At 44.5% G+C, this 27,124-nt stretch overlaps 1 protein-coding gene across 4 annotated transcripts; it reads right to left on the bottom strand.

Annotated features, from left to right (window-relative positions):
• Positions 1-526: 526 nt before the first annotated feature.
• LOC118936503 (aryl hydrocarbon receptor-like) lies at positions 527-27,124 on the bottom strand. Of its 4 annotated transcripts, none has more exons than XM_036937064.1 (11): positions 26,567-27,124; positions 25,966-26,150; positions 19,774-19,865; positions 16,914-17,003; positions 12,141-12,255; positions 8,392-8,519; positions 7,187-7,389; positions 6,300-6,409; positions 2,908-3,049; positions 2,230-2,700; positions 528-2,104 (listed from the first exon to the last, which is right to left on the bottom strand). In XM_036937064.1, the coding sequence occupies exons 1-11, from the start codon at positions 26,602-26,604 to the stop codon at positions 937-939; spliced, it is 2,742 nt and encodes a 913-aa protein (XP_036792959.1). In that variant the 5' UTR covers positions 26,605-27,124; the 3' UTR covers positions 528-936. The 4 variants fall into 4 exon arrangements, with proteins under 4 accessions (XP_036792964.1, XP_036792959.1, XP_036792969.1 ...); XM_036937074.1 differs by having other exon boundaries at positions 25,966-26,217; positions 26,567-27,123; XM_036937082.1 differs by having other exon boundaries at positions 26,824-27,123.

Raw genomic sequence — 27,124 nt, 5'->3', positions numbered from 1 at the left:
CAACCCCGGCGTTGCAAGTGCCAAGCTCTAACAAAATGATCCACACGGGACCCCTCCAGTCCAAGTCCTCCATACTCCCAGACATGCCCTGGTTCCTGTTTTAGACAGCAGCCCAAATTGTACCCTATCCCCTATATAGTGCACTACTTTTGACAAGGGCCCATTTCGGAAACAGTCTTAGTGGTCGCAGGGGAGCCATGTGCAGCTGGGTGCCAGACAGGAGGATCCTTATCCCTCTAGCTTCTGTTGTGTGGTGCTGTCGTCAGTCAGGGCTCTGCTCCCTCCGGGGGACCGGGGGCAGCTGGCTGGCCTTGGAATGTCTGGCTCTGGAGCCTCCAGGGAGGAGGGCCTTCAGTCTCACATAAATCCACTCAGAGGGAGGTCAGGGTAGGGCCTGCTCTCAGCAGAGGGAGGAGGAGGCTGGTGAATTGGCTGCCCCGCTGCTGCATGTCCATGGTCAGGGTTGGGTACAGGGCCAGGGGCCGGACCAGCCTCCTTCAGGCTCCCGTTCTGGAACTGGAACAGAGGAAAATGGCCGACTTAGCTAAGCCTCCCTTTTCTGGTCTAAATTGCCTTGATGTGTAAATACCCACTGGCTTTCAATGATCAAATGATAATGACCTTCTGTTTCTAAAGTCTCATTCCCTTGGTAAATCTGATGCGTGAGTAAGTATGTGGCATTGGTATTCAACGTTCATATGATGAGCATATAGCTAGAGGAAGTAAAGCGCATAGGTCTAACATTTTACATAATTAGTTCAGGGCCCTAGTCCCGGTGCTGCTACATCTGCATTGCTTGCTGTCTGTGGTTTAAGGCTGAGTTTCTGAATAAGCACTTTGTGACATCTGCTGATGTAAAAAAGGACTTTATAAATAAATTTGATCTTGTTCCTTGGGGCACAATTTCGTATTTATTAGCATTTTTATTAGACAAGTTCAGGTAGGACCCCCTTTACCTGTTTGACGCCTAATGAACACTACCCAGGTTAGTGTCACCTTTCTTACCTGTGTGGTGAATGGCCACTCTGCTCTATTGACCTGGCTGAGCCCCATAGCCAGGGGATAGGCATGCTGAGCGCAGCCCTGGCTGGTGGCCTGAGACTGAGCCAGGCCGTCAGGGAGGTGCCTCTGCTGCTGGAACACACCCAGGGCCTCCACCACACTCCACTGGAGCGCTCCCCTACCATCCTCTGTCCCTCGGGGACCACTGGACTCCAGGCTGCCCAGCAACTCCTCAAAATTCTGGGGCATGAGGTCTCCGTCCACCCCCTGGCTCTGGAGGCCCGTGGTGGGTACATAGGAGGAGAGCACTGAAGAGTGGCTAACAGACAAAGTGTTCAGCTGGTTCCTGTAGGGGAGGCCCAGGGAAGCTTCCCCCAGGCAGAGGTGCCCATGCTGGGGGTGGCCGTGGTGAGTCTGGAGCCCCCCTGGCTGCTCCACATTGAACAATGGAGGAATCTGCTGCTGCTTGGTGATGTCATTCTGTCTTTGTGTTATTGAACCCGTCCCAGTCACCTGCATGTGCTTCAGTCTGTTACACAGCTGCTGCTGCTGCTGTTGGTTTGGCAATACCTGTCCATTTAGATGGCTCTGTTGCTGCTGCTGTGTTGCCTGTGGGTGGGGCTGTGTGTGTAAACACTGCCGCGGTATTGGCTGCTGTGGGTAGTGGGGAGGAGGCCGATAGTGGTGAACTGATAGGGGATGGACTACAGGCAGCTGTGGTGGCTGTATCTGTGACTGACACTGAGGCACTGTAGAAGAATGTGGTCGTGAGGTTGATGGTTGGTGTAACGGAACTGTAGTAGAATGTAGATGTGGGGTTTGTGATTGTTCCATAGATGGTTGGTGTAACAGCGTGGTAGGGCAGCTATAGTCCTGTTCCCCTAACTTAGCCCCCCTGCAAGAGAATACAGTCTGACCCCAGTCCGACCTCTTCCTCAAAGACTCCTGTACGTAGGAGAGAATCTCGTCTGTCAGGTCAGGAAGGAGGTCGTCTCGGCCAGTGTCCAGATCCACATCAAGGAACATCTCATCCTGCTGGAACAGCTCCAGATCCTCCCTACTGATGCCCAGGTTCATCATGAAGCTCCACAAATCCCTGTCTCTGTCAATCAAATCAATATCTTCATAGTCACAATTGGGAAATGTGTAGTGCAGTCAAGGTTACATTATTAAAAACAGTAGCAACCACACAGATACACATAAGATAAATATTAAGTGATCAGTTACCTGTCCTCCGATGAGAAGCCGTCGATCCCCCCGCCACCACCAACCCCCAACGGCTCCTGCTTGAAGAGGACACTCTCCGACAGAGAGAGGATGCTGCCCTCCTGCCAGCTGCTGGAGAAGATGCCCCCACAATCCCCCTGTGGAACCCCTGCCACCTCCTCCTGTGGAACCCCTGCCACCTCCTCCTGGAGTTGGAGAGGGAGTTGGAGCTCATTCTGAGTGTGAGGGGAGCAGCAGTAGATGGACTTGTCCTGTTTCAGCAGAGAGCCCAGCAGTGAGTCAGGGTCCAGGGTTCCATCCTGGTTGTTGTTGGTGATATTTCCTGCAGGGCTGGTGGTGTCGCCTGCTAAGGAGTCCCCTGTTAGCAGAGTCTTGGGGAAGCTGGTGTTGTAGAGAAGAGCCTCCCCAGTGGTGTAACTGAAAGGCAGCTGGAGGCTCCGCTTCCTTAGGTTGTCCTCTCCCTCTTCATCACTAAAAACAAGTACATTTTAGTCATTTAGCAGACGCTCTTATCCAGAGTGACTTTCAGGAGAAATTAGGGTTAAGTGCTTTGCACTTAAGGATTCCAACCAGCAACCTTTTGGTTACTGGCCCAACGCTCTTAACCACTAGGCTACTTGCCGCCCCAATGGAATTACATTAAACAATGAGGTTGTGTGTGTGCGTGCCGAGACGTACGTGAGGACTCTTTGGGATGTGATGATACACTGAGGCCGTCCGTTCTTGTAGACCAGTCTGGCGTTACCCTGCACCCACACCCAGCCTGTCAGCTTGGTCAGCAGCCTGAATACTGTCATCCCACTCTCTCCGGTCTTTATCACTGGGCATGGAAACACACACATTGACCAGGTTACACAGCAGAAATGTGTATAGGACACATTCATGCAGTTTAACTGATAAACTAAAAACATCACCAAAAGTCACTAGGGATGTGGCATATGGTGAAGAAAAAAAAAGCTGACATTTAAACAGAATTTTCTCCTCGCTGTTTCTGTAACAAAGATACAGAAAATTCATAACGTTTCATGTGAATTGACAATGCAGCTGCCAGCAACGGTTTGGGTCTCACGGTGCATCCCTTTCAGATGCTGAAGCATTGCACCGGTACTACAATTCCTGTACCTCAATTCCACTTCGCAAAGTTGCCATTTCCTTCTCATTTAACGGAACTTCGCTGCTGTCACTTGCCTTTCTCAGCCATTTTTCAAAAGTTAACGACAATGACGTAGTGGTGGAGAGTCGACTCCAAAAGAATAGATTACTCGACTCCTTGCACAACGACTCCTGTTTCTGAGTGTTAAGATTAGATTGCACTAAGAATCTGGCGTTAGCCTGCACCCACGACCCCTAAGATTCAGTATTTTTGGAACGGAGGAGAATTATTAGTTGCCAAACTTCTGAGAACACAAACACTGGCATCTTTCATAGAGAGCTAGCGAGGGCCAGGGAGAGAGGAGGCGCATATTATAGGCAGGTCGGCCACCAGGCAAACAGAAACACGCACTAGGCCTATCTATCTGTAATCAAAAGCTGTATCTCGTAACGTAAACTCGTACATCGCCTTGGTCCGTACAATTGCCCTTATTTTAACATCCCAAAAACGTAATACTTCCAGATCAAGTGTAATGTCAATACCATTGTAAAGCACAATTTATCCCCTTTCCAACAGAATCAATTACATGACCTAAACATTGCCGTTTCTGCATAATTCAGGCAATGAGCCCTGTCGGGTCTTTTTAAAAATGGAGTGTGGGGAAGCGAAACTAATGCGTGATAGTAAGAAGGAGAGATGTCGTGTGGGAAAAATTGATAAAGTGAAAAAAAGCAATTATCACCTTATCGCCTCTAAAATCTATTAAAAAATTAAAAAATAAAATAAAATAAAAAACACTATAAAGAGTTTATATAATGTGTCATTACATACCTATTTGAAGGTTTGTGTCGAATTTGAATCGAGTTTTTAGGTCAGTGCTAAAGTGATGTTCAGAAGTAAACAGTTTTTTGAGAGACGTGATCGCTTGCAGTGAAGACTCAAAAAATGACTAGGTACCCCCCCCTTACCCCCGTCACTGTCCATTTCTTGTTTTTAAAGGATGATAGAAGTGCTACACCTGGTGGAGAGAGACTATAGTCCGAAATAGTACCGAAAGACCGAAATAGTACCGAAAGACCGAAATAGTAGCTTTAAGAGTGCTGTACGTTATGACATGACACGTCTAGATGTAACGGAGGGTCTGTTTTTTCAACTTTTCTATAATAGTAGAGCCATTACCATGTCGACCAACGCTTGAATAGAAACCTAGTTCACATCCCTGATTTTGACGTCAACACAGTCCCATTAGTTTTCTTTGTAGCCTCGTTTGAATGTTGCGGTTGAGCACATTTGTACGGAATGGGGTGAGTTTACGTTAATGGAATGCTGTATCTTACCAATTCTTGGCTTGCAATGTTTCGTAACTTCAGCAAAGCAGGGCCTATCACTAGGGCTGGGCGTTATACCGTATTTGACGATACACGGGCATTGATGCAGGGACCGGTTTGGGTTTTTACTTTACCTTCTATAACGTATTTGAATGTTTGGTTTGTTAAATGTGGTACACCTTGTGTAACGTCCATTTTTATAGTTTACTTCGCTACTTGAGTCATCTCTATCCACTCTTTCCATGCTGCTTTCCAGACAGACCTAGGCCTGCACCATGCATTGCATGGCAATGCAGCACATGCAACAATGTTGATGAAAATGATGCTGTTTTCACCTTGCTTCTTAATATAATTTTACAAGCGTTCTACAATTACACTATTGATGTGTTTCTTACATCTGAAAACAGCTAGTTGTCTTTTCTTAGCAAGTTGGGCCTAAATCCTGTTAGCCGCTAATGCTAATCGCTAGCTAGCTAATAAATGTACTGAGTCAGAGCAAACGTAATTAGCTATACAGCCTGATAATACCAGTGATGGTGTAGACCTAAATCAACATGCTGTCTAAATCAGAGGAATACACGAAGCAAGAATATGTTAGCTACATGAAGAAGCTAAGAGAGAACATTCAATGTAGCCAAAGATTATAGGGTCTCCTAGGAAACACTTATCAACAGTTCCTACCCTGTCACAATAACTCTTCCCTGGCATTTTCATTCGTAGTTATGTCAAACACTGAATTCAAATGGCCCACTATTATATTCCAACTATAGAATTAGAATAATCCTTCTATTTCCATGATTCCAACAGTTCAATAATTGTTTTGGTTGAAGTTGAATTGAACAGTATCAGCATTGAACAATCAGAATGGAGACCCATTGAAATCACTTAGAATGTATGTGTTGCCACCCTAGGGTATTATTCAAAAACAAATTATCGTCAATATAATAGTTTTTTGCCTGATATGATATTTTGGCCATATCACCCAGCCGTACCTATCACCAATGAATAGGCTAGGATATATTACACACAACAGACCGAAGACTGAACACTCACTCCCATCATTAATAAAGAGCAGGCGAGCCAGCTAGAAGGGGAGGGGGCAGGCAAAAATGATGTCTTGTCTTGCATGTTTCGCAAATTCACCAAAGTAGCCTAAGGTTTTATTTAAAATTACACAACTTTCCACAGGCATTTATAGCATACCGTTTAGTTAGGCTATAAAACTGAAAATATCATTTTAACTGCACCGATTTTAGCAAAAAAAAACTAGGATTTTTCATAACATTAAGGATCCCAACTTTGTATAAAAGTTTGAATGTTTAAACGTTCACACCTCTGTGTGTCACTAAAAGTCTAAATCTAATTTCAATCAAAATTGCCTTCAGGGATGAATAAAGTGTGGTCTTGTCTTGTTTTATCATATCTTAAAACACCATTCATTTTTTAGAAGTTGCAGGAATGAATCTGTTCAGAAAGTCCCCTCAGGGACACTGGCTGTAGAATGAACTACTCAACATGTAGAATGTGCAACTCAACATTCAGTACACTGTGCGTTTGAAATGTGACCCGCACGTTTTTGATCTCGGTCTGTCAGTCTCCATGAACTACACTACATGATAGGACTGTGTGCAGCAGGAGAGCAGTCTTACTCCTCATGTGGTTCTCAGCACAGTGCAGCATGTCAGCAGCATGGATGAACTGGTATCCTGAGCCATGGTTGCACAGCTCAGCCTCAGTGTAACCCAGCACCATCTTCCCTCTGTACAGGAGGACAGGAAAAACACAGGAAGCACAATGAAAACATGATCAAAACATGTCTCCTCCCTACTTCTGAATAGATCACACTTGTGATCTAAAAGCATAATTAATCATTAAGGCACAAGAGGGTGTGGTATGTGGCCAATATACCACGTCTAAGGGCTGTTCTTAAGCACAACGCAAAGCGGAGTGTAGCCGTGGTATATTGGCCATATACCACAAACCTCCAATGTGCCTTATTGCTATTATAAAGTGGTTACCAATGTAATTAGAGCATTAAAAATATATGTTTCGTCACACCCGTGGTATACGGTATACTGATATACCACGGCTTTCAGCCAATCAGCATTCAAGGCTCGAACCACCCAGTTTATAATCTCAAATATGATGAGATTGCGCTGATGGTTCCTCTTAAAATGTATAAATGATTTGAATTATTAGGTTTATTTGACAGGGACCACATACAATTAAAACATACATCTCACAAGACACGTGATGCATTGTACTAGATTTAGCTCAATAGCTCGTACACAACTCCAGTACCTGGGCAGGTGAACAATAAAATGATTTACCATTCAGACGGCAAGCTTTGAATTCAATGTAAAATATTGTAGTGAAGTGGTCATGTTCCCTGTGTATTGTTGGTGCTTAGCAGCAGTAAGCCCCACTAGGCAGGCCCACTAGGCAGGCCCACTAGACAGGCCCACTAGACAGGCCCACTAGACAGGTCCACTAGACAGGTCCACTAGACAGGCCCACTACTGTTATCGTCACTCACTTGGCGTCGCAGGCAATGGGGGTGAAGTCCAGCTTGTGCTTGGTCTTGAAGATGAAGTTCTTGGTGCGGATCTCCAGGATGGTGGGGGGCTGTAAGGGAGAGGCCAGGGCGAACAGAGCCAGCTGAGGCGGGATGGCCTTGCCCTCCTTTGTCCTATCGCTCTGGCCATGGAGGAACTTTAGACGCCCCTGGATGTTCAGGGCCTGGAGAACGCAGAATAAACATAGTCAGGGCTGTGTCCCAAATGGCCCCCTATTCCATCCTGATGACGGTCGATTCAGACAGGAACATTGGTTAAATAAGATCCCATTAAACTGTTGGAAGGAGCGTCAAGATTATCAATGAGCTGGAGCTCTTTTTATTGAGTACACTTTTCTCCATGCAACTGGTAGCACCTTAAAGGGACATTTCACAAATGTTCAACTTCCTATTCATCATCAACATATGTGAAAATGGCATCTTTCTATGTACTGTAGTAAAAAATATGGAGGAAGATAAGTGTTTCCAATGACATCATCGGTGCACATCATGTGATTTTAACCAATTATGAGGAGGAATTACCTACTAATTGCCTCCTAATTGTCTATGAATTGGTTGTCATTGGAAACACATCTTCCTGACTTTTTTACTACAGAACATAGAAACACGCCGTTTTCACATATATTGATGTTGAGGTGGTGCTGGAGCTACAATACTGAGTTTATGTAATAAGAAAACAATTTCCAATTCCAGCTAAATCTAATTATTCAGTGATTATAACTTGACATTCACAAAACTGTAGAGAAATGCAAAAACAATCCAAAAAAGTAGAGAATATTTTTGTGTTCTCAAAGCTTGACTGCAAACGCTATCTGTAGGAAAACTTCCTGGTCTGGATAAGCAGTCTTTGGCCCCACCCTTTCCTGAACTCAAAGGGGAATTGGAGAAGCCTCACACTGATTCCCCCACTTCAGGACAACACATATTTAACCCCTTCCTGACACACCACTCATCCTCAAAGAAAGTGACTTCAGTGGCTGTCATAATGCAATTACAATCTCAAGAGTATCAGCGGGAGATAAGATTTGATTTCCATTGCGCTCTAGTACACACTGTTCACAAGTAATCTTTTAAAATAATTATTTTAAATGATTAGGGTTGAAAAATCCTTCCCTAAAATTCCCTAGATTTTCCAGAAATGGCAGAGATTTCCTCCACGAACTTACTAGGAAGCCAGTGGAGTTGTCCAGGAGACATCTTAACCTGCAGACAAAGTTGCGTTCCAGGAAGGTGGAATTCTCTGGTGGGAGTGCCTCTGGCTTGTAGGCTGTGACAGCCTGTGGCGAGGCTGAATCTTCAAAGGCCAGAGGGGTGGGGGGGGGGTCATAAAATTACAAATACAGCATACTATATCTATAATAGTGAATTACAGGATGTCTAGAGAAAATAGTATCTTCATATAGTAGACTAACTCTTCGCAGCAGCCCTCACCCCGAGCTGCAAACCTCACCCGGAGGGGACTGTTAACAGTCTCGTCCCCACACTACAAACCAGAATGTTATGCCACATGTCATTAGCCATTTCCTACTGAGGAAAGACATAATGCTAGGTAAGAGTTTCTTATCCAGGGCTGGGCCTAGGTCAGGCTCACCCCAGCCAGGTGCCACTTCTGGTCCAAGGTGCTAAACCGCCTCTCAGGATGCAAGGTGAAACACTGCTCCACACTACGATATGGAGAGAGAATACAGTGACAGACTGGATAATATCAAAGATAGTAAACCACCAGTCCTCTATGATCAGTGTAACACGAGTAGGGCAAAGGACCCGTACAAAAAAATATGGTTCTCCCCATGGAAACAACGTTGTTACTCGTATGACCAGAGAATGTGAAATACTCCTCGATTTTAGAAAGACACAACCGAGTGGATAGGTAGAGGGTGTTTTATGGCTTTATAAAAGTGTTGAAAAAAAGTGTTGATGATGCTGAATAAAATCTTAAACATGAACTCTCATAAAAACAGCATCTCTTCACTGTATTTGTTGACAGTCTCTTTAGTCATGAGTTTGTTTCTCGCAGTAGTTTTGAAATCTCACAGTAGTCGACGATCAACTTCACTGTGGGCTCGTGGATTGGCCAGCGGTAGGCCTATAGGTGCACTTGATTTGCTATCCGGACCTGCCAGGTAGGTGGAGTTTGTACCTTCAGACACATGAAATGGGACAAAATGGGAACACTTCAACTACCCGGCGTGCAGGACAGCTGAATCAAGTGCACCTAAAACAAACATTGTAAAAGTAATACAAAATAGGAATGCAAGGCTTTATTGTTGGGCTTTATACAGAAATGTTTGGCGATCTACTTGGAAAGGTTTCTAGATCGACCAGTCGACTGCAATAGACCGGTTGGATGGACTAGAACATCTAGGCCTACATTCCTGGCTGACACAGCAGAGATACAGTACATTCAAGGAGGTTTACTTTTCACAAGTGGTTATTTCCTTTTGTGGCTCTCTTCACTTCCTAGTAGATACCATGTTTCCCTGTGCTTCACCAGCATACATGGAGCTGCTGGACTTCATGTCATATTAGAACATTAGGTAGCAGACACCCTAGGACTAATATATATAATGAAGGAACCTGCCAACGCAGGGGGAGCTCAATTAATATAAGATCTGGGGCAAGATGGGTTAGATAGTGTGGATTGGAGAGTGATAGCCTATAAGAAACAGACGTGCTGGTACAAATTGCATGTCGGCTGTCTGTGTGGTGAAAAACTCATTCCAGCGCAGGTGAAAAATGCAGCTTTACCTGAGACCAGCTGTCCAGTGTGAGGGTGGGATTGGAGGTTACCTGAGACCAGCTGTCCAGTGTGAGGGTGGGGTTGGAGGTTACCTGAGACCAGCTGTCCAGTGTGAGGGTGGGGTTGAAGGTTACCTGAGACCAGCTGTCCAGTGTGAAGGTGGGGTTGAAGGTTACCTGAGACCAGCTGTCCAGTGTCAGGGATGAGGGTGGGGTTGGAGGTTACCTGAGACCAGCTGTCCAGTGTCAGGGGTGAGAGTGCGGTTGGAGGTTACCTGAGACCAGCTGTCCAGTGTGAAGGTGGGGTTGGAGGTTACCTGAGACCAGCTGTCCAGTGTCAGGGATGAGGGTGGGGTTGGAGGTTACCTGAGACCAGCTGTCCAGTGTCAGGGGTGAGAGTGGGGTTGGAGGTTACCTGAGACCAGCTGTCCAGTGTGAGGGTGGGGTTGGAGGATAGCTGAGACCAGCTGTCCAGTGTCAGGGATGAGGGTGGGGTTGGAGGTTACCTGAGACCAGCTGTCCAGTGTCAGGGATGAGAGGGGGGTTGGAGGTTACCTGAGACCACTGTCCAGTGTCAGGGATGAGGGTGGGGTTGGAGGTTACCTGAGACCAGCTGTCCAGTGTCAGGGGTGAGAGTGGGGTTGGAGGTTACCTGAGACCAGCTGTCCAGTGTCAGGGATGAGGGTGGGGTTGGAGGTTACCTGAGACCAGCTGTCCAGTGTCAGGCGTGAGAGTGGGGTTGGAGGTTACCTGAGACCAGCTGTCCAGTGTCAGGGATGAGAGTGGGGTTGGAGGTTACCTGAGACCAGCTGTCCAGTGTCAGGGATGAGGGTGGGGTTGGAGGTTACCTGAGACCAGCTGTCCAGTGTCAGGGATGAGGGTGGGGTTGGAGGTTACCTGAGACCAGCTGTCCAGTGTCAGGCGTGAGAGTGGGGTTGGAGGTTACCTGAGACCAGCTGTCCAGTGTGAGGGTGGGGTTGAAGGTTACCTGAGACCAGCTGTCCAGTGTGAGGGTGGGGTTGAAGGTTACCTGAGACCAGCTGTCCAGTGTCAGGGATGAGGGTGGGGTTGGAGGTTACCTGAGACCAGCTGTCCAGTGTCAGGGGTGAGAGTGGGGTTGGAGGTTACCTGAGACCAGCTGTCCAGTGTGAAGGTGGGGTTGGAGGTTACCTGAGACCAGCTGTCCAGTGTCAGGGATGAGGGTGGGGTTGGAGGTTACCTGAGACCAGCTGTCCAGTGTCAGGGGTGAGAGTGGGGTTGGAGGTTACCTGAGACCAGCTGTCCAGTGTGAGGGTGGGGTTGGAGGATAGCTGAGACCAGCTGTCCAGTGTCAGGGATGAGGGTGGGGTTGGAGGTTACCTGAGACCAGCTGTCCAGTGTCAGGGATGAGAGGGGGGTTGGAGGTTACCTGAGACCACTGTCCAGTGTCAGGGATGAGACGGGGGTTGGAGGTTACCTGAGACCACTGTCCAGTGTCAGGGATGAGGGTGGGGTTGGAGGTTACCTGAGACCAGCTGTCCAGTGTCAGGCGTGAGAGTGGGGTTGGAGGTTACCTGAGACCAGCTGTCCAGTGTCAGGCGTGAGAGTGGGGTTGGAGGTTACCTGAGACCAGCTGTCCAGTGTCAGGGATGAAGGTGGGGTTACCTGTGACCAGCTGTCCAGTGTCAGGGATGAGGGTGGGGTTGGAGGTTACCTGAGACCAGCTGTCCAGTGTCAGGGATGAGAGGGGGGTTACCTGAGACCAGCTGTCCAGTGTCAGGGATGAGGGTGGGGTTGGAGGTTACCTGAGACCAGCTGTCCAGTGTCAGGGGTGAGAGTGGGGTTGGAGGTTACCTGAAACCAGCTGTCCAGTGTCAGGGGTGAGAGTGGGGTTGGAGGTTACCTGAGACCAGCTGTCCAGTGTCAGGCGTGAGAGTGGGGTTGGAGGTTACCTGAGACCAGCTGTCCAGTGTCAGGGGTGAGAGTGGGGTTGGAGGTTACCTGAGACCAGCTGTCCAGTGTCAGGGGTGAGAGTGGGGTTGGAGGTTACCTGAGACCAGCTGTCCGGTGTCAGGGGTGAGAGTGGGGTTGGAGGTTACCTGAGACCAGCTGTCCAGTGTCAGGGGTGAGAGTGGGGTTGGAGGTTACCTGAGACCAGCTGTCCAGTGTCAGGGGTGAGAGTGGGGTTGGAGGTTACCTGAGACCAGCTGTCCGGTGTCAGGGGTGTTCAGGGCCCAGTGGAGCTGTCTCTGTAACTCTGCTCGGTCCTCCATATGAATGACGTCATAAACACTCTGATGGACGACGTCTGACTGAGAAGCAAAAACATCCACCATCATCAAAATACAAGTCTAGTAAACTACAAGAAAACAATGCAAACATGGACATTAATGTTGCTAGACAATACAATAAATGTAAATCCCATTGTAAACCTGACACACAAAATGTTTGAAATGATTGAAATATCTTGAAGTAATGTCTGAGGTACAGGGAAAGAAACACTCACTTAATGGGGTTGATTGACCTCTGACCTCTGTTCTCTGTTCTGACTTTCTGGTGAGGCCTGATCACCCTCATTAGAAAGACTAGAGACATTGGTTGAGATTAAAAATGGGCTACGTAAACACTAGAGAATTAGGAAGAGGTTTATAATTTATCAACATTCCTGTGTGCGATTCGGAACACGAGAAGGAGAGAGAGAGAGCGCTGCCCCTGAATGAGGGACACCTTTCTCTAGTCTATTTGACCATTACCTTATGGGATACAATTATTTCATTGTGGAGTTATCAAGGGTTGTAATTATAATTTAATTTGTATTTAACATGCAGTGTTGTCATTTTTTTTTGCTGCATGAATCATGATGTGAGTCATGTGTCCAAAGGGGGAATTACCAGTCCCCTGGGGCCCTTTGGTAAATTGATTTTATTCACATGACTGCACATTGATTTTTATTCCTCATCTGCACATATCACTCCAGTGTAAATATGCCAAATTGTAATTACTTCGCCACTATTGGCCTATTTATTGTCTTACCTGCCTACTTCATCTGCACACACTGTATACAGATTTTGCTATTGTGTTATTGACTGTACGTTTGTTTATCCCATGTGTAACTGTTTTTGTCGCACTGCTTTGCTTTATCTTGGCCAGGTCGCAGTTGTAAATGAGAACTTGTTCTCAACTGGCCTACCTGGTTAAATAAAGGTGAAAAAAATAAAAATTAATAAGAATATTGGTAGTAGTATTAATTTGTCATACAGTGAGTAATTTGTCTGGATTTTCGGAATCAGATATGCCCTAAACTAAACTGTTGTTCTGGTCGGTCCTCTCTCGAGGTTATGGTGAAGGTGACCACAGATGGTATCTAGATGCATAGAAGGTATAATTAGGCCGAGAACAAAGTGAATCTCACCCCCACTAACCGGCTGAAGTAATGGCAACAATGGCGTTCACTATGGTCCTTCACCACCTGAAACCTGAGTCCGAGCCAGCAACCTGTACACAGCATCCAGTAAAAACTATCAACTGCCTTTTCTCTCATGCAATTTTCTCAGGAGTGCAACATGTGTCCACGTGGAGTGATCATGGAGAGATCCCGTCCAAACTTCTCTCATGCTGCAGGAGTACTGGTAGGAAAATGGACAAGACATAATGGATTGGAAAGAACAGTGGCGGCTCAGGTGAGAGAAATGGGGACATTATCAAGGGCCATCCATTTTGAACATGTGCCATTGGGAGGACAAACGGAAACGCCACAAGAATGAGTGTCGAGGGGGAGGGGGTGGAGTCAACCGTGCCCGTAATTAATTTAGGGTTATCCTAAATTGTTTATTTGGGGTATCAGGTTGATTGTGGAGGTCTGCACACGGCAAATGTATAGTACTTTACACTAGAACTGCATTGAGATAATCTGTCATTACCACAAATGAAGGCTGTGATGAAAAAAAGTTAATGCTAGAAATATAAGATGAATATACTGTGTCAATGTAAATTCTACCTGTATAGGTGTGTGCTGAATTGAGGTTCTTCAAATTTGAGTGAGAGAACCAACGTGAAGCACTAAGGGGGGACTATCATTATAAATGTGTGCTGGATAATTTATCAATAGTTCTAATTATGATTTGGAAAGGCTTCTAGAGACAAAGCTATGCCCAGAAAATGTGATGAGCCACTAGATTGTAGTTTGGGCTAATCTTGCCCTAATCTCATTCATATCAAGGTTGGTGTGAAACTGTTATAACGTGTGCTGTCTCTTCCCTGTGAAATTCAATATGGATGTGCCCTAGACCAAATTCTGGAGATCTCTAGACACATAGATGCTAAAAGAATTGTGTAAATTGGCTCTGCCAAACAGAGAGGCTTTTGACTATCTTTTGGCAGGTAAAGGGGGCACATGTGTAATCATTGATGATGAAAGTTGTACTTTTGTCCCAGATCACTCTTCTAATATGACTGATCTCACCAAATACATTGCCACTGTTGCTAAGAATAATTCCCCACAGAGTGGACGCCTCCAACTTGGTTGGAATCCCTGTTGGGAAGTTGTGGATCCCAAATGACCAAATGGGCTGCATCATATGTTTTTTTTCTTAGTTTTCCTAATTGTGTTATTTAACTTGCTGTGCATGTGTGTGTATTTTATATAAATTCACTCCTGTTAATAGCAGTATAACCTCTATTATGATGATAGTATTACCATACTAATTAGATTGTATAACCCAGAATGAAGGGTTTTAAATGATGAAGTGTCTGGTTTTATGTGTGGATTTCCCTTTAACAGAAGTACAGTACTTTTTGAGAGAAGCTATAATCTAATGCTTACCTTAAAATATAATGATAATCATCAAAGATTGACAGGTAAGAGTGAATGTGATGGAGCATTTTATGTTTGTGCTCTTCTAATAACCAATTTCTGTGTTCATGCTAGTGAATGATTGAACAAATCCTCAATATCAGGATCTACAAATGTGCAATTTGGCAGTTCGCCCCAATATCTCAGTTTCAAAGTCTCAGCCTAGAGAGAAGAAGCCTCATGAGGTATTGTTCGGTCACATGAATGAAGCAAACGTTAATGATTAATTAATTATGAATGATGAATAAGCTAAATCATGCAAATATAACTTGTCAGCAGTATATAAGAGAACTAACGGGACTGTCCCGGAAGAGCTCCTGATCGACATGTGTACTTGATGCATTGAGTTGGTTGGAACCAGTGCTAATAATAACGAATTATTAATTTAAGATTGACTTTGGGTGACCCTGTGTAGAATTTCTACGACAGAGGCATTACAGAAAGTACTTTTACTAGATTAAACTATGGAAACTCCATACATAACATTGTTGAATGCAAGAACTACAAGCATAGTAATCAAATGTGCTTCAATAACTATTTATTTTGAATGAGGATGAGAATTAAGAATCTATAGCCTACTTTTTATCACAGTCAGAACTAACACTGACATATGAGGTGTGCCACAAATGCACTGGCTGGCTAGGCTACCTAGACCTTTTCATTCTAAATGATTGACTGAAAGTGATGACAAACTATCAACAAAGTGATGACATATAAGGTGTGAATAACTTTTTAATTACAGGTGCACACTAGATGAAGCACCCTGCATAAAGCAAGCTGAGACATATTTGTTCTATGGTCCAATTGCAGTTGGTCTCTGTGTTTCCCTCAGAATCAGCCTGAACAAGAATTGTTCCACTGCACCAGAGTACAGAGAGGAATGAAATACACCTTCACATTTCAAATTCATTCCATGTTTGCTTCATGCATTATTTCATCCTGTCAAATAAAGGGAATGTTGTACATGCACTCTGGTTTATTTTTACAGTAGTAAATGTTGTACATGCACTCTGTTTTATCTTTACAGTAGTAATTGTTACATTAGACATTCTAGGCTGACTTGATGAAAGAGGATTAATCTCTCTTTTGGTTTTCCTGGTCATACTTGCTGTAGTCTGATCTTGGTAATCTATTAATGTTTAGGGTAGTTCATGTTCATGCAAAATTAGGAGGCAGGGAGGAAACTTGCCAGAACTGAACATGGGTAGTACAGTAGTAGTTAGCTTGCTAGATAGTAGGGCAATGTGAATCTTACATGCATTATAAGTAAATCGAAGACATCCAAGAAGGAAAATTAATAACTTTAGTGGGTTAAGGAAATGTTCAGCCTATAATTAATGAATTAGTTAAATTTGAAATAAAACATACATTTGATTAGCTGGCAGATTTTGATTTGATAGCCAGCAAGCTAAACTTATTAGCTGTCTGTGTTTCTATGGGCTGAACAATGCTAGCTAACGTTAGTTGCTGCTTGCTAGCTAGCTACAAGATCGTAACGTTTAACAAGTTGCAGTTCTCTATATGTCACTCATTTTAGTGTAGAAGGGTTTTAATAACGTTTGGAAAATGTGTGTGATGTTTTATGCACCCTATTCATCATGTTAGCGGCAAACGATGTCCAAACTACGAAGGTTTGTGCAAGCTACAGTGTGTTTTTGCTTATCCCGGAAGGGCTGGCTGGAAGCTGAAGGTGGTCCTATGTAAAAAATAACAGATCATGATTCATTCAATTTGAATGAGGGATGGGGATATCCAACCCTTCACTATTGATGCTTCGTGCCGACACATCAAAGCAGCCATTCCAGTCTCAGAAAGACTCTGGTGTCAACCAGACTACATTTATAGAAAGCTAAAAAGAGGCCCTTTACCTGGTGAAAGCCCAGTTGTAGAGAGGTTAAAGAGCCTTTACCTGGTGAAAGCCCAGTTGTAGAGAGGTTAAAAGAGCCTTTACCTGGTGAAAGCCCAGTTGTAGAGAGGTTAAAGAGCCTTTACTTGGTGAAAGCCCTGTTGTAGAGAGGTTAAAAGAGCCTTTACCTGGTGAAAGCCCAGTTGTAGAGAGGTTAAAAGAGCCTTTACCTGGTGAAAGCCCTGTTGTAGAGAGGTTAAAAGAGCCTTTACCTGGTGAAAGCCCAGGTAGTCCTGGATGGTGGAGGATGCATAGAAGATTGTGCCACCAGCCGTGACGACCAGAACAAAGCCATTCAACACCTGAGAGGAGAGTGGAATAGAACGGATTAGTATATCGTTATACACTGAACAAAAATATAAACGCAACATGTAAAGTGATGATCCTATGTTTCATGAGCTGAAATAAAATCATCCCTGTTAGTGAGCATTTCTCCTGTGCCAAGATAATCCATCCACCTGACAAGTGTGGCATATCAAAAGCAGATTAAACAGCATCATTACACAGGTGCACCTTCTGCTGGGGACAATAAAAGTCCACTTTAAAAAGGTGCAGTTTTGTCACACAACACAATGCCACAGATGTATCAAGTTGAGGGAGCGTGTAATTGGCATGCTGACTGCAGGAATGTCCACTTGAGCTGTTGCCAGATCATTGAATGTTAATTTCTCTACCATAAGCTGCCTGCAACGTCGTTTTAGAGAATTTGGCAGTAAGTCCCACCCACTTGGACGATCCCAGGCCCACCCACAGCTCCACCCCTGTCCAGTCATGTGAAATCCATAGATTAGGGCCTAATGAATGGATTTCAGTTGACCGATTTCCTTATATGAACTGTAACTCAGTAAAATCTTTGAAATTGTTGCCTTTATATGTGTTTAGTATACATGTTTACACACATCTAGACTACATGTGGTCATATGAAGTAGGCCTACAGCTATAAACAGCAAACAGCAAAATGTCAAAGGAACTGAAAGGCCTATAGAGTTTTGTATGTGTCCCAAATGGCACCCTATTCCCTATGTATTGCAATACATTTGGTCAAAAAGTATGACTCAATAATCCCTGCTTTCTGGGAATGTTCTAAAGACTAAAGTTATGGGCGGAGTTAGAATGTTGTCTGTCAGAAGAATAACAATGTAAATGTATTTTAATATGCCTGTCTGTCATGGCATATGAGGGTGCAGTGAGAACCCATGGGTTCTCACACTGCACCCTCACCATTCATCTGGAAAAAAACATGCTTAAAAGCAGGAAAATCAACCAATCCTCTGTTGTTAACACAATGGAAAGGTCAAATTCTTTATTATCTAAATGTTGAAAGTGTGTGGGCGACTCAGAGAAACAAAATGGTGCAGTTTGAGGCCACGTGGCGGAGAGTGATGCGGGCGCTGGAGATGGGGGTGTGTGGGTCTGTCTCGGCAGGTGTGTTATAGTCCATGTTTGTGTGATGTTGTCGTTTGTATGGGTATGTTTTGTATTGTTTTAAAAAATAAAATCAACATTTAAAAATATTGTTTTAAGGAATAGGGTGCATTTGGTCAAAAGTAGTGCACTATACAGGTTCCATTTGGGAAGCAGGCATTGTGTTTGTATCTACCCTATTCCATGTAGAGTCAGTTCAAAGATCAGACAGTTCAAGGATCAGACACGCAACAGTATATGATTAACTCTGGAATTATTTGGACAGGAAAAGCTAACATGCCACATGACCCTGCATGGTGTGGTTCAACTGCAGTTCATCTCAACTTAAATCAATAACTTTCCAATGTAAAAGATCAGGTCCGTACTGTTAATGTAAGCTTACTCATTAAGATCAAAAAAAAAAAAGGACAAACTGATCCTAGATCAGCACTCCTACTCTGAGACGACAAAAATATGAGCTGCTTTTAATATCGGTTTGTCCTTTGTTGTGTTTTATTAGGGTATGTATTGGCTGGTGCAATCAAATGTACCCTGTGTGGGATTAATAAAGTACTTACCTTATGAATACAGGCCCTGGAGTGCTATGGTAACAGACAGGGTGGCTACTGAATAGACCCCCACTAACCTGTAGTAACAGACAGGGTGGCTACTGAATAGACCCCCACTAACCTGTAGTAACAGACAGGGTGGCTACTGAATAGACCCCCACTAACCTGTAGTAACAGACAGGGTGGCTACTGAATAGACCCCACTAACCTGTAGTAACAGACAGGGTGGCTACTGAATAGACCCCACTAACCTGTAGTAACAGACAGGGTGGCTACTGAATAGACCCCACTAACCTGTAGTAACAGACAGGGTGGCTACTGAATAGACCCCACTAACCTGTAGTAACAGACAGGGTGGCTACTGAATAGACCCCACTAACCTGTAGTAACAGAGAGGGTGGCTACTGAATAGACCCCACTAACCTGTAGTAACAGAGAGGGTGGCTACTGAATAGACCCCACTAACCTGTAGTAACAGAGAGGGTGGCTACTGAATAGACCCCACTAACCTGTAGTAACAGACAGGGTGGCTACTGAATAGACCCCACTAACCTGTAGTAACAGACAGGGTGGCTACTGAATAGACCCCCACTAACCTGTAGTAACAGACAGGGTGGCTACTGAATAGACCCCACTAACCTGTAGTAACAGACAGGGTGGCTACTGAATAGACCCCACTAACCTGAAGTAACAGACAGGGTGGCTACTGAATAGACCCCACTAACCTGTAGTAACAGACAGGGTGGCTACTGAATAGACCCCACTAACCTGTAGTAACACAGGGTGGCTACTGAATAGACCCCACTAACCTGTAGTAACACAGGGTGGCTACTGAATAGACCCCACTAACCTGTAGTAACAGACAGGGTGGCTACTGAATAGACCCCCACTAACCTGTAGTAACAGACAGGATGGCTACTGAATAGACCCCACTAACCTGTAGTAACAGACAGGGTGGCTACTGAATAGACCCCACTAACCTGTAGTAACAGACAGGGTGGCTACTGAATAGACCCCCACTAACCTGTAGTAACAGACAGGGTGGATCCTGAATAGACCCCACTAACCTGTAGTAACAGACAGGGTGGATCCCACTAACCTGTAGTAAGAGCTCTCCCTCTGGAACGTGAAGTTCTTTCTTCTTCAGAACATTACTCTCTGGGCGCTGGGAGGCTGTGGATTGTAGGGTCACTGCAACACAATACAATAAAATCAAGATTAAGGTTGTTGTCCCATAGAGGATTTCCATCACACACTGAAGGAATGCAGAGGAACCAGTTACAGCGCATCACTACAGACAGAGACCCATTCACAATAATGTGAGATAGACCTAATGTGCACACCGCTAATGGTACTAGTTGTTCCTGTGGAAGAGAATTTGATGGGCATTTTAAATCAACCAAAAATGTTATTCTATTTGTGTGTACTGTGGTAGCCATATAGGCTAGGCAACGGCAAATCATCTTCAGATAGATGGTGCAGTGAGATGCCTTATGTTTCAGTGTGATTAAGAGAACAGACCCTAACTGTGCTGGTCGGGCCCTATAGCCTAGCTACAGTAGGAGAGTTGTGCCAGTAGAACGTGGATAGGGAACTCAAAGTCCTCAGGGGCCAGAGTGGTGTCACACTTTCTCCCCGTCTAGCAAACACAGCTGATTAAACTAATTACATTTTAAACTGATGATCATGATTAGTTTATTATTGGAGTCAGGTGTGTTAGCTAAGGCTGGAGTAAACGTGTGACACCAATCAGGCCCCCGAGGACTTGCCCATCCCCGCAGCAGAATAACTCAGGAAGTCTGCAACCACAATTATTTCCCCCCCTTTATTCATACAGGTAAGTCATTTAAGAATGTTTTCTTACTTACAATGACGACCTGTCCACAATCTTGATTGTATTCTCATACGATGGGCAAAATAATCCCCCTCCACCTCTGGTTCACATCAACCTACACCCATCCCCTTCTCAGAGCCGAGTCAACACTTCTCACTCATCTAAACAAGTACAGTGCCTTGCGAAAGTATTCGCCCCCCTTGAACTTTGCGACCTTTTGCCACATTTCAGGCTTCAAACATAAAGATATAAAACTGTATTTTGTTGTGAAGAATCAACAACAAGTGGGACACAATCATGAAGTGGAACGACATTTATTGGATATTTCAAACTTTTTTAACAAATCAAAAACTGAAAAATTGGGCGTGCAAAATTATTCAGCCCCTTTACTTTCAGTGCAGCAAACTCTCTCCAGAAGTTCAGTGAGGATCTCTGAATGATCCAATGTTGACCTAAATGACTAATGATGATAAATACAATCCACCTGTGTGTAATCAAGTCTCCGTATAAATGCACCTGCACTGTGATAGTCTCAGAGGTCCGTTAAAAGCGCAGAGAGCATCATGAAGAACAAGGAACACACCAGGCAGGTCCGAGATACTGTTGTGAAGAAGTTTAAAGCCGGATTTGGATACAAAAAGATTTCCCAAGCTTTTCCCAAGACTTCTCAAACATGGCAGAAAGCTAAAACAATATGATGAAAAATTCACCTTATTAATTCAGCCACTTAGATTAAGTAGCAAGTTAAACTTCGGGGTCACGTTTACACAGAATTTTGAAAACTCTTTAGAAAGATCTTCCCGCGTTCTGTAAATGCAGATGTAAAATGGATCTTATTGTAATTTCTGCTCTGCGTTAGACTCATTTCGTGCTTCAGTTGCACTTCTCCACTCAGATGAGAATTCAGGAATGGGCATTCTATCAGCAGACAGCACTCTGACTGATATGGAGCTACTGTTCTCCATCATTCTATCAGCAGACAGCACTCTGACTGATGTGTAGCTACTGTTCTCCATCATTCTGGGGCGGCAGGGTAGCCTAGTGGTTAAGAGCGTTGGACTAGTAACCGGAAGGTTGCAAGTTCAAACCCCCGAGCTGACAAAGTACAAATCTGTCGTTCTTCCCCTGAACAGGCAGTTAACCCACTGTTCCTAGGCTGTCATTGAAAATAAGAATTTGTTCTTAACTGACTTGCCTAGTTAAATAAAGGTACAAATTCTATCAGCAGACAGCACTCTGACTGATGTGTAGCTACTTTTTTTCCACTTTTAAAATGCCAAACATGAGGAAATTTAGCTTGCTTTATGTGAAATATTAGAAATATGCATAGGCTATGCATAGTTTTCGCAAAAAACACCTTGCTTTTTCATTGTAAGCTCATGTACTTGGTTGCATTTCTGCTGCCATCTGATGAAAATTAATGTGTTGCACTAATGTTTTTCCTGTGAAGGAAAGCTTGTACGTCCCTGATCACTATTGACTTTCAATATAAAACAGGTTCATGTCAACACACAGCTGGACTCACCTGCTCCCGTTTTCTCCTGTTGTGCTATTTCCAAACAAACACGTGACTGTCTCAACTGTTCTGGGGAACTACAGTGAGCTTCATAATGTGACTGTCTCAACTGTTCTGGGGAACTACGGTGAGCTTCATAATGTGACTGTCTCAACTGTTCTGGGGAACTACGGTGAGCTTCACAATGTGACAGGCTCAACTGTTCTGGGGAACTACGGTAAGCTTCATAATGTGACTGTCTCAACTGTTCTGGGGAACTACGGTGAGCTTCATAATGTGACAGGCTCAACTGTTCTGGGGAACTACGGTGAGCTTCATAATGTGACTGTCTCAACTGTTCTGGGGAACTACGGTGAGCTTCACAATGTGACAGGCTCAACTGTTCTGGGGAACTACGGTAAGCTTCATAATGTACAATAATGTGACAGGCTCAACTGTTCTGGGGAACTACGGTGAGCTTCATAATGTGACTGTCTCAACTGTTCTGGGGAACTACGGTGAGCTTCATAATGTGACTGGCTCAACTGTTCTGGGGAACTACGATGAGCTTCATAATGTGACTGTCTCAACTGTTCTGGGGAACTACGATGAGCTTCATAATGTGACTGTCTCAACTGTTCTGGGGAACTACAGTGAGCTTCATAATGTGACTGTTTCAACTGTTCTGGGGAACTACGGTGAGCTTCATAATGTGACTGGCTCAACTGTTCTGGGGAACTACGGTGAGCTTCATAATGTACAATAATGTGACAGGCTCAACTGTTCTGGGGAACTACGGTGAGCTTCATAATGTGACTGTCTCAACTGTTCTGGGGAACTACGGTGAGCTTCATAATGTGACTGTCTCAACTGTTCTGGGGAACTACGGTGAGCTTCATAATGTGACTGTCTCAACTGTTCTGGGGAACTACGATGAGCTTCATAATGTGACTGTCTCAACTGTTCTGGGGAACTACGGTGAGCTTCATAATGTGACTGTCTCAACTGTTCTGGGGAACTACGATGAGCTTCATAATGTGACTGGCTCAACTGTTCTGGGGAACTACGGTGAGCTTCATAATGTGACTGGCTCAACTGTTCTGGGGAACTACGGTGAGCTTCATAATGTACAATAATGTGACAGGCTCAACTGTTCTGGGGAACTACGGTGAGCTTCATAATGTGACTGTCTCAACTGTTCTGGGGAACTACGGTGAGCTTCATAATGTACAATAATGTGACAGGCTCAACTGTTCTGGGGAACTACGGTGAGCTTCATAATGTGACAGGCTCAACTGTTCTGGGGAACTACGGTGAGCTTCATAATGTGACAGGCTCAACTGTTCTGGGGAACTACAGTGAGCTTCATAATGTGACTGTCTCAACTGTTCTGGGGAACTACGGTGAGCTTCATAATGTGACTGTCTCAACTGTTCTGGGGAACTACGGTGAGCTTCATAATGTGACTGTCTCAACTGTTCTGGGGAACTACAGTGAGCTTCATAATGTGACTGTCTCAACTGTTCTGGGGAACTACGGTGAGCTTCATAATGTACAATAATATGACAGGATCAACTGTTCTGGGGAACTACGGTGAGCTTCATAATGTAACAGGCTCAACTGTTCTGGGGAACTACGGTGAGCTTCATAATGTGACAGGCTCAACTGTTCTGGGGAACTACGGTGAGCTTCATAATGTGACAGGCTCAACTGTTCTGGGGAACTACGGTGAGCTTCATAATGTGACTGGCTCAACTGTTCTGGGGAACTACGGTGAGCTTCATAATGTGACAGGCTCAACTGTTCTGGGGAACTACGGTGAGCTTCATAATGTGACAGTCTCAACTGTTCTGGGGAACTACGGTGAGCTTCATAATGTGACTGACTCAACTGTTCTGGGGAACTACAGTGAGCTTCATAATGTACAATAATGTGACAGGCTCAACTGTTCTGGGGAACTACGGTGAGCTTCATAATGTGACTGTCTCAACTGTTCTGGGGAACTACGGTGAGCTTCATAATGTGACAGTCTCAACTGTTCTGGGGAACTACGGTAAGCGTCATAATGTACAATAATGTGACAGGTGAAATGAAGAACACAATCTGCTTCATCTCCTAAGGTATTGCACACGTTGACTGCAGGCATTTAATAAAAAACATTTGCTACAAATATTAAAATGTATTGAAACACTTCAAATAAATAGTTTAATCTGTATTGGCGATATAGAAAAAGCATCCCGTGGCTATTTCCAAATACCCCGTATACAGCACCTAAAGACTCTCAGACCATGGGAAACAAGATTCTCTGGTCTGATGAAACCAAGATTGAAATCTCTGGCCTGAATGCCAAGCGTCACGTTTGGAGGAAACCTGGCACCATCCCTACGGTGAAACATGGTGGTGGCAGCATCATGCTGTGGGGATGTTTTTCAGTGGCAGACTAGTCAGGATCGAGGGAAAGATGAACGGAGCAAAGTATAGAGAGATCCTTGATGAAAACCTGCTCCAGAGCACTCAGGACCTCAGACTAGGGCGAAGCTGTACCTTCCAACAGGACAATGACCCTAAGCACACAGTCAAGACAACGCAGGAGTGGCTTTGGGACACGTCTCTGAATGTCCTTGAGTGGCACAGCCAGAGTCCGGACTTGAACACGATCAAACATCTCTGGAAAGACTTGAAAATAGCTGTGCAGCGACGCTACCCATCCAACCTGACAGAGCTTGAGAGAATCTATAGAGAAGAATGGGTGAAACTCCCCAAATATCGGTGTGCCAATCTTGTAGTGTCAAGAAGACTAGAGGCTGCCAAAGTTGCTTCAACAAAGTACAAAGGTCTGAATAATTATGTAAATGTGATATTTCAGTTTGTTTTTAACAGCCGAGTGGAGGTCCAAACAGCCGAGTGGAGGTCCAAACAGCCGAGTGGGGGTCCAAACAGCCGAGTGGGGGTCCAAACAGCCGAGTGGGGGTCCAAACAGCCGAGTGGGGGTCCAAACAGCCGAGTGCGGGTCCCGAGGATGGATACTCGAACCGGGACGATACCAGTATCGCAATATTCGTTAGTATCATGGCAAGGAAACAAAACAAAGCCTTAATGTTGGAAACAAACATCATTATGTTGTCATCCAGAGTGACATGTATCTATTTTCCAAGCTATAGCCACAATACTTTACATACAGCAGGTTTTAAAAGGACCAAAGAGTTTACTTCGAGTTTTCATTTTTGCCATGGAAAAAAATACTGCAATACGGGTATCGTCACAGTCCTACTTTCTTAGAGTCCAAACAGCCTAGTCTGCATCCCAAACAGCACCTTTTACCCTATATAGTTCACTACTTTTGACCCGAATAGGGTGCCATTTGAGATGCAAACATAATGTCTTGCAAGGGGGAGGATGTGGTCACAGGTTTCCCTTGGCAGATCCCTCAGAACCCTTTAATAATGTATGTGGTTAATGCTAGAAAACTATCTATTGTTGCAGCACTTCCGCTAAGACAGATCACAAGATTACACATTTATATGTTACTTTCCACAGGATTTCACACACCCTGATGGCATCCTGTTATTTCAGAGAGTCCTCCCTTTCTTGAGAGAGAGAGCGACAAGCGAGAGAGAGCGAGAGATCTAGCCACTGCCTTCCAGACACCTCAGTAGTTGATAGTGACTGATATAGTTGATCAGGGCAGCAGGTAGCCTAGTGGTTAGAGCGTTGGGCCAGCTGCTAGATCGAATCCCTGAGCTGACAAGGTAAAAATATGTGGTTCTGCCCCTGAAAAAGGCAGTTAACCCACTGTTCCTAGGCCGTCATCATAAATAAGAATTTGTTCTTAACTGACTTGCCTAGTTAAATAAAAGTTTTAAAAATTAAAATAAATCAGACAGTCAGATCCATAGCGATAATATCTTTACATAATCCAACCCTAAATATGGACAATAGGGTGTGTTATGATCATGCCTTACCATTGAAGAAGCTCTTGGCACGCAGGTAGCTGACACAAAGCCTGAGGATGGTCAGTTTGTCCAGCTTGGAGATGACATCCTGGGGGTAAGGAAGCAGACTGGCCAGCCTGTCCAACTCCCCATTCAGGCGTTCCCGGTGCCTCTTGGAAGGGTTTGATTTAGCTCCTTCTGGAGGTGGCTTCACACTACGAGGAGGAGAATGTCTGCCATCAATGTCTCATATGATGATATTCCTCGGTCTTGTTATGTAGCCTAAATGGTAGATACTGTATGTTTACGAAAGTGTGAATGAATGCAACTCATGGAGTCCGCAGAAAGAAATATCATAAAGAAGTATCATTGTCCAAGGTTGAAACATGCTTCTTTCTGTACCTCATTCAGACCTCATACAAATCAGACTAGGGAGTGTCAGTCAACCCTATTCCATGAACATAATAACAGTACTACAATTGAACTGTCACTCACAAGACATCCTAATTCTGTACACTGATGTGGTATACTTAACATGCACTAGACTAGTAGTGACATAAACGTTGTCTACAACCCCTAACTAGCTGGCTATGCTGTTGTAGCGGCGATCAGTTAGCTAACGTGACTGTACCTTCTCTGGGGCTTTTTCCTCTTGCGACTTGCATACATGTTGGTGCTATTTTTTCCAATGTGTACTATGGAATGCCAAGCGCACTAGAAAGACAACTAGCTAGCTGACAGGACAGGGTACGCAGTCAAATCCCTGCTTCTGCTAGGCTAGCTAAATAACATGCATCATGTTAGCTAGCTGACAATCAAACCAAAACATGGTCAGTAAGATGCATTTTCATGCATACTACAAAACGATATAGCCAGTTAAATGCATACCTGCATTATTAAGCGAAAAGAAAGAGATGTTTGCTACATATATTAACAACCTAATTTAGCTAGAGAAAGTGGAAAAGTTCAAAGAAGAGAAAGATGATAAATTGCCAACACTGAGCCGTTGCGAGCTTCCTTGCCAAACGCGGATGGACTATAAATCAAATCGGAATATATTCCCCGAACATTAGCCACGCGAGAATTTCATAGCTACAACAAACGTCATGCAAACTGCCGAAATTGGACATTTGTGGTCATTTCTTTCACACCCCCTTTAGCTCCACCCACCGGGTACGCACACGCTTAT

The sequence above is a fragment of the Oncorhynchus mykiss genome, chromosome 2 (genome assembly GCF_013265735.2).
Source record: "Oncorhynchus mykiss isolate Arlee chromosome 2, USDA_OmykA_1.1, whole genome shotgun sequence".
Lineage (NCBI taxonomy): Eukaryota > Metazoa > Chordata > Actinopteri > Salmoniformes > Salmonidae > Oncorhynchus > Oncorhynchus mykiss.
Note: the sequence above shows the minus strand (reverse complement) of the source record. Positions and strands in the feature narration are given on the sequence as shown.